This window comes from Numenius arquata, chromosome W (genome assembly GCF_964106895.1).
Source record: "Numenius arquata chromosome W, bNumArq3.hap1.1, whole genome shotgun sequence".
NCBI lineage: Eukaryota > Metazoa > Chordata > Aves > Charadriiformes > Scolopacidae > Numenius > Numenius arquata.
In genome coordinates this window covers 2,601,304-2,616,023 of record NC_133615.1, presented here as the reverse complement: position 1 = coordinate 2,616,023, position 14,720 = coordinate 2,601,304, and the positions used below count along the sequence as shown (strand labels likewise).

Sequence of the window (14,720 nt, the reverse complement as noted above, 5' to 3'; positions counted from 1 at the left end):
GAAAGCACCAGTCCTTTATTTAACCTTGAGTATTAATATTTTCTGGAATTCAGCTTTACACACTTAAGGCGCCCAAGTTGTTTTTTTTTTTTTTTTTTTTTTTTCCTGCAGAAGGGAAGCAAAGCAAGAGATTTCAAACCTGATATTTCTAGAGGAGGGCACCATGACCTTCCTGGCTCTCTGGCCAGGGGCTTTATAACGCCCAGGGCCATAAAACACATGCTGCAGGAGAGCCGAGGGCAGGCTCAGCCCAAAAGCAGAGTCCTTCACGCAGGGTCCTCGGTCCCCTGAAAGCCATCCAGCCACAAACAACACGTCCTCAGCTGCCCCTAAGGGTGGCATGGCCAGATGGGAGTGGAAAAGCAAACTACAACTCTGCAACACCAGATTCTGGGGGAGAAAACCCCAATATTGGGAGTAGGGAAGTCCCTGCAGACATCCCCGAGGACAGCTCTCCACCAGCCCCTGGGTGAGATGTCCACACCTCATGCAAGCATGGCTTTCCGAAGAGCTTTTTAGTAGTCTTAAAGCTCTTTAGCTAAAACCATGCTTTGTTGGTACCATTAACTACCAGATGGTAGTTGATGATCTATCCCAGTAGAGAAGTGACTTGTTACGAGGCCAGGTGGGGACAGGAAAGCCAGGTGACAGCACGGTGACAATCCATGAGGAGCACGTGGTCTTTCATTTCCTTTATTTTATTTCTTACCACTCAACGTGGTGGTGAAAGCAGACATCAGCCAGGGAAGAAATGGCCACTCCATGACCGTGGGACAGGCTGGTGGGAACCACACTAGTACTCACACATCCACCTCTCGTTGAGGTCTCTGTGGATCTCAAGCGGGACTTTCCTCTCCTGCATCTCCACCTTGTCTCTAAAACAGGACTTATGGTCCTACTAGGAGATGTGGGACTGATCCAAGACCACAGTAGTCCAGTGCTGCCACATGAAAGCCACCTCCAGCTCTTCATCTCTACCCTACCAGGAGATGAAGTCCTTGACTGCGACCCACACTGTCCCCATGGACAGCAGATGGGTACCGCTCCTCTGTCCAAGCCGGACATCCCACTTGCTGCCCAGAAACCAACCGATACCCACAGCAACCGTGTTATCAGAGCTCAAAGTAATTAAGAAGCATAAATCCCACGAGGGAGTTACTCAGCTTAATTAGATTGAAAATTATAGCTTCCATCATCTCAGTATCTCGGCATCCACTCACTGCCCTGAGATATGCTTACACCGACTTTCTGCTCGCTTGGGGCGTAGCACCAGTAACCGGCTTCACGGCAGGCACGGGGATCAGATTTTTTTAATTTTTTTAAAAAACATCTTTCAACACTCATTTGCTAAGACACATGTCAGCAGCCCTGGCTGGCTGCTCGGGAATTTGGCAGCTGGAAGTTTGCCTGAGCCACCTGAAATCGTCCCTGTGTGGCTTTCACAAGAAACCGGACATTCCCATCACTGTCCTCCGCGATTTTTAAAAGCCATCTTTAAATATATTTAAGGGTCTTTGAAGAGCGGTGACTCGCCAGGACACATCCCCGAGATGTAACGTCTCATTTTGATAAGTAGCGGCTGTGATTCATCCACAACACATCCTGCTTCCAAGAGCACGTCCTACCAGCACCTCAGCGGGACTATCGTAAGGGAGCTTGGGCGATGACTCATGGGAAGGGTGAAGGTATGGATTAACCGGCTTTAAGCACCGGCTCCAACGCCTCGGTGGAGGCAACACGTGAAACATATCCCCTCATGGAGCCCACCAGCCCCACACGGCTGCCTGTGGTTCAGCAGGACGTGAAGCCATCATGAGCTGAAATTGCTGGTCAACCTCAAGCCTGGAGAAGACATGTCTTCAAAGAAGAGCTAAGCTGGAACCACGCAACAAATGGAGACTCACGGGCAGAAGGATGGATGAGAGCCAACGGGAACATCCAAAAGGCAGGATGGACAGGTGGACACAAAACACATCTCCTATTGAGGAGTCAAGCCACCTAGAGAAGCTGGAGAATACCAACACCAAGCACCCAGAATACAAAAAACCACCCCACTGGTACCACCACCAATGCCCATATGGGAACAGGAAACACGGACTGAAGAAGGTAGAAATGGCCATGCATTAAGGAGGACATGGCCAGGGTGTCCTACAACCTGCCCTGCACCATAAATAGAGTTGGAGAGGGCAACAAGACATGTTACACAGTTGGTCATCTGCTGTAATTGCCAGAGCAAGGTCTGAATGTCCTAACGGCACCATCAGCTTCATACAGACAAGCGCAGGAGACAAAGCCAGTACTACAAAAACCTGCTCATGGAGAAAAAAAATAAATAACTTTTTTAAAAAATGGGATTTGGTTAAAAGTGGTGAAGGTTGGTGGCACTGCGGGTCGGGAGCACACGCTGTTGGAGGAGCTGCACCACCATCCCACCACCCTGCCACCAAGCCAGGGGTTTGGGGCCATACCCTGCAATTAAGGGCTTATATTTCTTATAGCAAGGGTTTATAGACCTGTCGCTTATAGTTCTCGTAGACCTATAGGCCAGCCTTTGACACATTTAACCTATTCCCATGACTCACTGGTTTCAGGCGGTTGGAGAAGACTTTGCACACGGACAAAAGGCATGCACACCTGGAGAAAAGGTCACATTTCCAGGCTGCAGGCTCTTCCCTGTAGGGATGCTCCTCTCCAAACCCTCTGGATACCCCAGGAAAGGCAAAGAGCACAAATATCAAATCCTTAACAGCCTCATTAGTAAAACTGATGAGTATACCGTGACCTGGGCATCACATCAAAGACCGTTCAAATGAGGAAGGTCACGTGAAACCCATCACCCACCAGCCCATGGTCCTCCTCAGCCCTGCCACCATCTCTGGCTGAGTCTCTGCTCATTTCTGGAGGACCGGGCTAAGCCAAAACCCAACCCAACCCCACAAGATGTGTCTTGCAGCGAGCCAGAGGCGTATGAGTACCATTGCTTCACACAACCAACTGAAGCCACAGAAAGCTCCCAGTGATTTTTTTTTTTTTCCCAGTTTTGCTAAATACCAAATTCCTCCCTAAAACGTTTCGCCAACATCTCAGGTGTTTGCCAAAGCTCGGGGGCCTCGCTGCAACAAAAAGCAGTCATTTTCCTGACCTGGATGCTAGTTCATGCTGATATTCCTTTAACCGCCACAAAATACCTCTTGTTTGCAGAACAGGTCAAAGAACAGACAATAACACCACAAAAAAAAAAAAAAACAAAAACAAACAACCCAACTCAGGGCTTCACCTACACTACCTGCTATTTATTATTTATTACACCACCGACTAACTCAGAAGGTCCAAAGTCCACCTTCATGCTAAAGTTAGGCTATTCCTGTGGTTTCCTTCCCGGCCAACTATCGCAGTAAGCGTACACTACTCCTTTTTTTGACCAGAGCTACAAACTAATCGTGTATAAATTTCGAGTCCAACATGCCTGGAACTGCATTGCAGTACGGCAAATTGAGATCAGCTTCAAACTATACATATATAAAATACAGATACAAACATACGTAGCCTTCTTTCTTGGTCATCAAAGGGGATGCACGCATTTATGCTCAGGGTTGTAATTTCCTAGACCTGGTTATTGGCAGCAGAGAAGAATAACGAAGCAAAAATCCTCCATCGTAAATACATTCCTCCAGAGCAGCCAGGCTGCCTGTGACAAATACCCTCAGGTTAAACTCCTTCCTCAAGGCAGAAGAAGGTAGGACCAAGTCATCCCATCCCATTCCACCCCACAAAACCAGCACAAGCCACGTGCTGGCTCAGGTTCCGGACCCGCTGCCGTCCCCAGGTTTCCATCCTGCACCCTGGAGTTAACCCAGCAAGTCACTGCAACGCGGGATGTGCACAGTGGGATTTCCCCCCAACAATTTCACACCCTTAAACCGATATCAGGGCAGGAATTCTTAAAAATAATTTTTAAAAAAGACAAGTTGACTAATTAAGCCCTGCCGGAGCCATTCCTGGCCTGAGCTCCACTGGACATCTCCTGAGATGGAAATGCCCACAAAGCCACCAGCATCCATCTCTCCTCCCTCGCACCTACCCGAGGCCGTGTAACCAGTGGACTGAATGGTATTTAAATACCCAAGTTTAGCTTTGCTTTTCTCTCCTCCATCCCGCCCCAGGGAAGCCGAGGAGGTCCCCGAGCGGCAGCGGAGGTGGCCATGCCCTTGGCACAGTCCCCAGCTGCAGAGAGCCGGCTGGAGCCATCATATTTTACATTTCAATGATTTTTCTCTCCACGGCTGCAGCTAATAATGAGGCAGGATCAGGAGGAGACCAGGGATGCCGATGGATCCATCTTTAAATAAAAATCCCAGCACGGCCTCCAAGATGTCCCTGCCCTTCGTGGCATAACACAGACATGTTCTCATAATCTATAATAAAGAAGAAAAAGAAACACCAAAACCTTTAAGTATAACCTGCTTTTCCTAACAGCAGGCATTCAGGAGCTCTGCATCCCTAAGTGCTCTGCAGCAGAGCTCCCGTGGATGTCCTGGGACTGAATCCCAAACTCTCCCTGTCCCCCCCACTTATTCCCAAGATTTTTGTCTACACCGTACACAAATAAAAAAAAAAAAAATCTCCTCTGCTCCTTCCCAGCTGCTCCTCAGCCCCAAACCAGCAGGCAGGCACCCGCTAAGGATGAATCCTCCCCAAGCCTTGGAGGAGAAATCATTTTCAGAAAGGTTTTATGTCCGAAGGTTTTTGCCAATTCATTGACTCCATCACGCTGCGTGCGATCACGCTGGCAATATTCGCTTTTGAGAAGTTTCTCCCCAGGGTCCGAAACCACCAATTCATTCCAGCTACTTTATTTAACACAACAACTTTAAGCGAAAACCAGAGAGAATTTTCTACATCCAACACTAGCCATTAGAAGAGGATTTTTTTTTTTTAAATGCATTAAGTTCTATCGTCTATTAAAAAAAAAAATAAAAAAATACTTGGCAATTAACAGTCACTTTGCACAATGGGAGGGGGAGGAGAAATAAATAATCTGGTTTCTTACTCATCCAGAGCTTACAAACCTTCGGAAGAGCACATCTCGAGCTGCACGACACTCCAGGAGCAGAAAGGCACAGCTTATTGCCTAGCCTGGCAGAAGCACTATTTTGCATTAGGTTCAGAGGCTACGCTTAAATTAACAATTAACATATTTTAAGAAGTACCTTCAAGAGAGCAGAACATCCAGATGTAAAAGCAATTATATTTGTTTTAATAATATGAAGAGCTTCACCTTACAGTACCGAAGGCTAGCCATGCAAACAAGTCTAATCTCCGCTTCAACTCTGCAAATCAAAACCTTGCTGGAGACGGCATCTTCCAGGGGCGATGTCCTCCCTTCGTGCTGCCCAGCACCCAGCTCAGAGGAGCAGAGCGTCCCCGTTATCTCATTACAGAGTAATGCTGGCATCTGGACAGGCTTATGGGGATTGGACTGCAGTTACCTCAGTTTAGCTGCATCAGCAACAGGTTTCTTTGGAGGGCTCCGGAGGGAGAGGAAGGAAAGAGCATCGCCTGCAGGGAGCTGCCTTCGCCTCCTGCTTCAGCTAAATAGGGTTTGAGAAACTCCTCTGTCATCTGCAAGCAGCGCGTCCCACCACTGCCATGTTCCAGCAGGAACCCAAGGGACGTGGCAGGAGCAGGACCATAGAATAGAATCATAGAATTGCCTTGGTTGGAAGGGACCTTTCAGATCATCGAGTCCAACCATCAACCTGACATTGACAAAACCACCACTAACCCATGTCCCTCAGCACCACGTCTGCCCGGCTTTTAAACACCTCCAGGGATGGTGACTCCACCACTGCCCTGGGCAGCCTCTTCCAAGGCTTGAGAACCCTTTTCATGAAGAAATTTTTCCTCATATCCATCCTAAACCTCCCCCGGCGCAACTTGAGGCCGTTTCCTCTTGTCCTACAGCCTGTTCCTTGGGAGAAGAGACCGACCCCCCCTGGCTACACCCTCCTTTCAGGGAGTTGTAGAAAGCAAGAAGGCCTCCCCTCAGCCTCCTTTTCTCTTAGAAAGATGTTTCCATGGGGTAACTGCGCCATACACAGGTTAGGCAAAGCTCCACCAGTTCTCCATCTGGAACAGGTTCTTCCAAGCGGGAATCCTCGATGCTGCCTCCTCCCCTTGCACACACTGGTGCCAGGGGCTCCAGGACCTGGTCTGCATCCTTTACCATACAGGTCCTCTTCTGCTAACGTGCAAGTCACACTAAACTCATGTTTTTTCCTGCAACAAAATAAAAATCCACAGCCAGATAATCCCAAAGTCCCCAGGTACTGCAACGGGAGAGAGAAGAGTATTATAATGGTCTCCCCGTAACTATTTATCCAACTGGAGTCCTACATGCTTGAAGGTTGATGCAGTTTTGCAACTACTCACAGGCTCATAATTAGGCACAGCTGTTAATTAGCTTCTTTGATGGGGGCTATTAAAACACCAGTAATCCCTGCTCTTAAAGGGCCACAAGTGGGACCTCACATGGAGAGGGACTCCACCAGCAACTCCCAGCTGCTGGTGTTTCCAGGATGGGCTCCTCACCAGTTTAAGACCTCCTCAGGGCAGCACTGAGTCTAACACAGTGAAGTCATTGGCGTGGCTTAACAAGCATGAACTACTTGTCCTACAAGGTCCCAGGAGATCTTCTGCAAGCATTAAACGGAAGTTAAGGACTCTCTACACAACACACAGCGGCTCCCATTACAGCCCAGCAGGAAGTAGAGGTGGGAAGACCTAAGAAGTCCCACTCGAGCACTTAAAAGTGGCCCCCCACCAGTTTCTCTCATCCTGGTTCAACCAGGAGGAGGAAGGACTCCAAAGGAGGTACCGTTGTGGCTGTGCTAATGCAACACGGCGCATCAGATCAATAGGCTTTTAGCAAGACAGCTGTATTGATTCCAGCAAGCTGGATCGTTCGCCTTCCCTCAAAAAGCTTCATCCCCATCCTGTAGACAGGGTGATCCAGGAGGTCCCATCTCTGTGCTTAGAAAGTCATCTCCTGAACCCCAACACCCCGCTGAAGCTCTTCTGCTCTTCCCCCCTCCTTTCCTCTACTCACCCCCATGCCCAGTTACTCTTAAGAGCATCCGGGCACAGAGGGTTCATCAACACCCAACTGCTCCATAACAGGTTGTCTTCCCCTCACCACGCTCTTGGAGGCCTCTACCATCCATGAGGTGTAGGCCCCAGGGCCAAATGCCCACATCCACATAAAGGTGATGTTCAGAGAAGCACCTGGACCCTCCTTAATGCTTTCCAAGAGCAGGCTACAGAGCAACACATCTGCTTCATCTTGGGGACCTCCATCAGCAGCTCACGCCCTCAGGCTCAGCATCTTAAGGCTGTTTGTTGGGTTTTTTTAAAGCCACCTTTGCTCTTTTTCTTATATATTCAAAGTCACAGGAAACATTTTCCTGCTGCTTCAAGGCCCAGAGCCAGCACAGAAGCCCCACTCAGAAGACAACCCAGCAGGACAGTCCTAAATTTCACCGCAACACCAGCAAACTGCCCCACAGATGACCCATATGGGTTTGAGGCACCATCAGCGGCCTCACCACACCATCTGTGTCCCTAAGATGTCCCCACAAGACAGACGGCTACCAGCAGAAGTGCCAGCGATGCAACGCCAGCTCTCATCAAGAATCTTTGTTGTTATTAAAAATAAATTAATGACATGCGCAGATTGCCACCAAAACCCCATCACTTCTCAAGTGCCTCATCGAAAAGTCCTTATACAGCAACAGGATCAGGAGCGATGCCCCAGCAGGCACCTTACACCCATTCAGCAGAGGAACAGGAGTATAACCCTCATCAAGTTAGCATAAAAACACACCACAGGTTAATTACCTGTTCATCAAGTTAAGAATCAATTAACCTGGTTGTTATCACCAGCCTGTAGATACGGGTAACACAGCGCTTGCAGCCAGCCTCCCTCCTCCCCTGGGATGCTTCCCATCGCATCCACGCGCTCATCCGATGAGATGCTGCGGTGGGCACATCGGAGCAGTTCAGCCGCGGCTTTTCCTTGTGCTCCCCTTTAGATTTTCCAAAGGGAAAAAAGGGTTTTCCAAACCTGAGACTTCGCTTTTGAAGCACTCCCGAGAAGGAGGGAGGTCAGCCCAGCTCAATCCAGCCCAGCTCAATCCAGAGGGGCTTCTTAAATTCCCGACAGGTTCAAAGGAGGAGCTGCCAGATTCACACACCATCCTGCAGCCGTTTGGTATCAACGGCCAAAATAATAAGTGGCAACCCCCAACTTGACACAAAAGCTGTTCGCAAAACGAGTTACAGACGCAGAAATCTGCAGCAAAATTAAACCCGGGAGACTGGCACGGAGACAAAAAGCAGCTCCTTGAGAGGGCTGGTGCCAGCCCAGCAGCGTCTCCACGCTGACCACAGTCACAGGAAGAATTTAAAACACTAAAATTCTCATTATTACAGCAGATGATGCTGGCACTTCACAGTCTTTCAACAAAACCCATTCTGAAGCCAAGCACTTTTCTCGATGAGCCCCTGCCTGGCGTTATTGATGGCTTTTACAGAGCACATTCCCTGGATCCCGGCTGCCCGCAGCACTCCCCCAGCAGCCTCGGGAAGATGCGGAGCGCAGGGAGAGTGTTCTCTGTTTATCAGTTATCGCTCCATACCGGGCAGATCTCCCGCTGCGTGCGAGCGGCTCTTTCATCCGGCCAAGTCAATCAGCAAAGATCTCTCCAGACACAAACCTTTTGCTGGGGAAGGAGGGGGGCGGGCAGAAACCCCCAAACCACACGGGGTGCATCCCCAGCCCATTTTGGCCAAGGAGCGGGAACACCCTGCCCCCTACCCGAGTGCCCCACAGCCACAAAATCATTTTAAAATAAAAGAAAAAGCAGCGGTATCTCATCTAGATCCCAGGTTCTGCTTAAAAATTTGAGCTTCCCGATGTCACAAGGGCCACTTTTTCGGAGCAAAGCTGTGTTTCTCTCTGGGAAGGGACGGGGAGGGCGGCTGGCTGCCATCCCGCTGGCATGGGAGTGCCAGCCCGGCGGCGCGCAGCACCCTGCCAGGCCATCAGCCATGTTACCTTCCCTCGCTGCCATGAGGAAGCGGGTGCGACGGGTCGGACCCCTGCCGAAGGATTACATTCGGGAGTTGCTGAACAACAACACAAAAAAAAAAAAAAAAAAAAAAGGATTCTGGAAACCGGGCACCTCAGAAGCATTTCGGTGAGTTACGGCAGTTGTAAGGACTGTTTTTTCCCCCTCTCCCTCCACCCTGGTGTTTTAGGAATACGAGGAAAAATAAATTATTCTACAAGGATTTGGGGAAGCTGAGCGTGTTCTAGCTGTGTTTTCACCCGCTCCAGGGATGGACCCCACGAAGGTCGAGGCCAAGGCTGCCATAACCCCAACCCACGGGCGAAGTTCACCCTTCCCCACAGAAAACCAGTCCCCTCATGAAACCTCTGTCCCTTCCCCACAGAAACCAGACCCCTCATGAAAACCACGTCCCTTCCCCACAGAAACCAGTCCCCTCATGAAAACCACGTCCCTTCCCCACAGAAACCAGACCCCTCATGAAACCCCCGGGGTCCCTTCCCCACAGAAAACCAGTCCCCTCATGAAAACCACGTCCCTTCCCCACAGAAACCAGTCCCCTCATGAAAACCACGTCCCTTCCCCACAGAAACCAGTCCCCTCATGAAAACCACGTCCCTTCCCCACAGAAACCAGTCCCCTCATGAAAACCACGTCCCTTCCCCACAGAAACCAGTTCCCTCATGAAAACCACGTCCCTTCCCCACAGAAACCAGTCCCCTCATGAAAACCACGTCCCTTCCCCACAGAAACCAGTCCCCTCATGAAAACCACGTCCCTTCCCCACAGAAACCAGTCCCCTCATGAAAACCACGTCCCTTCCCCACAGAAACCAGTCCCCTCATGAAAACCACGTCCCTTCCCCACAGAAACCAGACCCCTCATGAAACCCCCGGGGTCCCTTCCCCACAGAAACCAGTCCCCTCACGAAACCCCCGGGGTCCCTTCCCCACAGAAAACCAGTCCCCTCACGAAACCCATGTCCCTTCCCCACAGAAACCAGACCCCTCATGAAACCCCCGGGGTCCCTTCCCCACAGAAACCAGTCCCCTCATGAAACCCCCGGGGTCCCTTCCCCACAGAAAACCAGTCCCCTCATGAAACCTCTGTCCCTTCCCCACAGAAACCAGATCCCTCATGAAGCCCCATCCCGGCTCCCAGGGCGGACGGGCGGGGGGTCCCCTCCGCTCCTCGGGCACCGGGGGACGCGGAGAAAGTTGCGGGTCCTCTCCGTGACTGCGAAACAACCTCCCCAAAATACAAAGACATCCCCCACCCCAGACACACACACACACACACACGCCCCGCTCACCTTGGTGTAGAGCTGCGCGGTGGACATGGCCGGGGCGGGCGGCGCTAGGCGCGGGGCATGGGGCCGGCAGGCAGCGAGCGGCGCCGCCGGACCGACCGACAGACAGACCGACCGACCTTTACACCCGCCGCCACCGGCCGGGGCGCGGGGAAGGAGAAGGGAGCGGCGCAGCGGGCGGGAGCAAAAAGAGGAGGAGGAGAAGGAAGCGACACCGCTCCGCCTCCGCCGCGCCCCGCTCAGGTATGAGGCGGTGCGGCCGGGCACGGCTCGGCCGAGTTCGGCTCGGCTCGGCCAGACTCGGCTCAGTTCGACTAGGCTCGGTGCGGTTCGGCTAGGCTCAGCTCAGCTCGGTTCCGTCCGACTCGGTTCGGCTGAGCTCGGTTCCGTTCCGTTCCGTCCCGTTCGGCTAAGTTCGGGTCCGTTCGCTTCAGTTAGCCTGGACTCGGCTCGGTTCGGCTGAGCTCGGGTCCGTTCTGTTCGGTTCCGTTCGGCTGGACTCGGCTCGGTTCGGCTGAGCTCGGCTCCGTTCCGTTCAGTTCGTCTAGGCTCGGCTCGGTTCGGTTGAGCTCGGGCCCCTTGTGTTCGGCCGGACTCGGTTCCGCTCGGCTGGGTTCGGCTCGGTTCGGCTCCGCTCGGCTCTCCTCAGCTGCAGCGCGAGGGAGCCACCTCTCTTCCCTCACTTGAGGCGCCGAAACGCCCCCTATTTCTTGGTGGGTTTAGGGTGGTTTTTTTCCTTTTATTCTTCTATTCTTCTTCCTTTCCCACGGAATTAAGTCGTTAAGCCCCAGGCGAATCCCCCGCGGTGGTTTTAGGCCCTGCACCCGCCGCTGGGGATCGCACGTCTATGGGGCTATGAGGAATGGCCGCACCGGGGGGCCTGTGCCGGGCCCCGGGACCAGCAGCCGGGCCCGCATGAGCCCACTGGAAACGCATTCAAGGAACACACCAGCGACGGGATTTTCTCCATCTTCTGCCTGGAGGTGGGTTTGGGTTACCACCACCACCACTGTGTTCCTGGGCACTGGTGGAGTGTCACTCAGAGGTCAGGAATCGGCCAAAATTGGGCAGAAACAGCCAAAAATGGTCCCTCAGCTTGTCAGTCTGTAGCCATGCTGCCTCCCTCCACCCCCTGGGAGCACCCCATGTTTGAATTCCTGCTTACAAGGCACTTTTTTTGAGCCCGAGAAGGATGATGCAAATCCAAAGTATTCCTAAGTAATCGCTATTGCTATTCATTATCACTCAAGGTATTTTGCATATTAACTAAGCAGGCAGAAAATGTGCTCAGCGGGGCTTTTTCTCTGCCGCAGTTGTTTACTCCGTAAGCGGGGATCCCTCCTGCCGTGGTTTTGGGCTGTACAGCTCACAGGGCACCCACAGCCTTGCTTTAAAGCCATGCTGGTGGCATCTTGTCCCTTGGGGGCTGAAACCACTCCCCCCTTTGGCATCTTTTCCATTTTGCCCCCCCCCTCCTCTCCCCGAGCCTGCCAAAGAGCAGCGCAGAGTTAGTGGGAGGACAGCCAGCATCGCAGATATCTCTCTTCTCCAGCTCTGATGGCCTTGATGAATCCAAATAAATTGCAGGTGGCTCCGGGGGAAGTTTGGGAAGGAACAAAGAAGGGGAGAAAAACCTACACCCTGTCCAGAAATTAGCCCGAGTAACGCATTTGGCAGCATAATCTCTGCTAAACCTCTGAGATAACTTTGTCGGGCAAACAAAACTCGCCCCTCTCCTTTTATTAAATCAACTGTAGAAAGAAAATGTGAAGTACTGGCAAGGAGCAAAGGTCTCAGCGAAGCCTGGGTAGCAGCGATAGCCCAGAGGCAAACCACAGCCGTTCCCATGAAATACCAGCTGGTGCCGTGTGTGACTTGCCATTAATCTAAAACTTTAATTAAAGATAGAAACTAAAAACCCCAAAATACGTACGAAATCCCTGAAGTGTGTCCTAAGTGCTGAGTTGCTGAAAATTACCTCGTTCGGGAAGCAGAAGCTCCTTTCCATTTGGGAATCAAAATTTGAATTGATCATAATCTTTAACAAGCGCTGGCTCTTAAATATCATTTTATGGTACCGCCTCTTGCATTCACAACGAAGGCACTTAGAGGTGAAAATGAACCAAATACCAGGGTTTTTTCCCCTTTAAACTTCCTGGCAAGTACAGGACGGGTGTTGGAGATGTCTGTGCTCCCTCAGATGCTCACAGGTCCCAGCCTTGTCCCTGTGGTGCGAAACCACATGGAGACCCCAGGGGACAGACGGACGGATGATGGCACAGAGCGGCGAGGGGCTCCGGAGGGCTCGAGAAGGCGGGCAGGTTGCAAAAATATGGAGCGTTAATTCTGATGACTTCAGGTGCCATCAGGACAGAGTTGGTTGATGTGAAATACAATCCCAGGTCCTGATTTTTTGCGTGCAGAGTTGTCCCAAGGACCTCGAAGCTGGACTTTCCTCCTCCTGGGCCGTGCAGAAGTCACCACGTGCTACGGCTGGCCACGATCCTCGGGGCTGTGGTGTCACTGTACCCTGGTTACACTGGCTGTTTCTGCAGCAAGTGTTCCTACCTGTATTAAAGCAACGAATAATTAACAAAGAAGGAATTTCGTATAAATAAAACCGATTCTGCCCAAAGTTGGACGTAGCTTCAGCCCCCGAGGCCTAGTCCCCCCACAGGGCGTGGGGACCAAGCCAGCACCGTGCCACAATCCACCAGGAACCGCTCCCCAGCTCAACGCCTCGTGCGCAGCCAAAAGCGTTGCCGGGGAAAGTCCTGGAGTCGGCGTTAAAAGCCCTTACGAGCAGATGGGTGGGTGCAGAAAAGCCTTAAAGCCTTGACAAGCGCCGGGGGTTCGAAGCTGGGAGCGGGTCTGGGAAGATGTGATAGGGACACACCAGCTCTGCCACAGGCAGGTCACCAACGCGCTCTACACCTCTGCCAATGTGAGAAAGGTAATAAAAATAATACAGGAAAGTATATTTTGCAAAGCTGTAGTATCCTGTATAAATGAAGAGGCTGGATCTGCCTGGTTTTTATATCCCAGTGGTTTTATCTCCAGGCAGGGGGAGGTCACCCGGCCGAGGACCAGGCCGCTCTGCTTCTCAGCGGTGTCCCCGCGCTCTCGGTTGGCTCCAGGATCCTTCAAACACTCAGGAAATACCACAATTAGGGATACTTTTCAGTCTTGAGACAGAAAATAACGGAAAGGATGCTTGTAAAGGAGCCTGCTGGCCCGCTCAGCCTGCTGTGAGCCTTATCCCTTCTTCTAGACCAACCTGAAGTCTCCAAAGCGTTCAGCAGCAAAGGGACCAGCCCCAGCAACGCGTTCATCGACCACAAGTTTTCTCTCGGAAGAGTTTTGTTGCCCGTTATCCCGTGGGATATTTATTTCTGCTGAAGGCAAACCTCTTCCAGTCTCATCTTTTATTTTTGTGCAGACTTCGTGTTCGTTGCAGAGGAATTTTGCCTCCAGGAGCAGGAGCTCGGACGCTTTATAAATGCTTGATGACCACCTCTTCCGAGTTATTATTTTATTAAAAAAAAAAGATTTATTACGGTTCTGGGTGGCTCAAAATCACTGAGCTCACCGACATAGTGCTTTTTCTCTCTCGCATTGGGTGCACCCAATGACAGTGTCACAGCCTTTAATAACACACTTTAATTAATCCTGGAATTCTGAATGTGCTGTTACGTTCATTTTTCAAAGAGGGGTCACAGTAGTAAAGAAAAAAAAAAAAATCTACATTGTTCGCGCAGGGCCACACCGGGAATCTGTGGCAGACCAGGAAATTAATCTCTTAATCATTCAAATTGGCGGCAAGAGCAGAGACCTCTGACTACCTGAGCTCTCTGGACTGATGAAACTATTTCCACTCTCCAGGATGGCCTTTCCCACCTGGAAAATAGAAGGAGCGGCTCCGAAATCCTCCGTGTGGCTTTGGAGGTGGCTGCTAAAAAGCACTGCAAGGGCTTGACGTCCCAAGTAACAACCCACCTTTCCTGGTTCGCAATGTTTTCACATTTATAAACATTTCCTTTCTCGATGCCTTTGGGAGACTGATCCTGTTTGGATACAAGGGATGGAAGGAACAAGACGTGAAGAGGCTCCGCTGTGCTGGGTCCGGTCGCTTGTCTGGATGGTGTGAATTTGTCCCTCTTTCGTCTGCTGTCTGAGGAAGCTGCTCTCAGAGGAGTTTTATCCGTAAGCAAGGATAAAAACCCAACCCACGCTCGATGCTGTCCTCCTTAGCAAGGCAATAACTTAGGGCCAAGTTCTTCCAC

The 14,720-nt window shown here is 51.2% G+C and overlaps 1 protein-coding gene across 1 annotated transcript in view; it reads right to left on the bottom strand.

The window, feature by feature from the left end:
• Positions 1-10,467, bottom strand: part of LOC141476738 (unconventional myosin-Vb-like) — a 170,439-nt gene extending 159,972 nt beyond the window's left edge. The window contains exon 1 of the mRNA XM_074165546.1: positions 10,441-10,467. Within this exon, the coding sequence (XP_074021647.1) occupies positions 10,441-10,467 (27 nt within the window). The remainder of the gene's footprint in view (positions 1-10,440) is intronic.
• Positions 10,468-14,720: the final 4,253 nt, after the last annotated feature.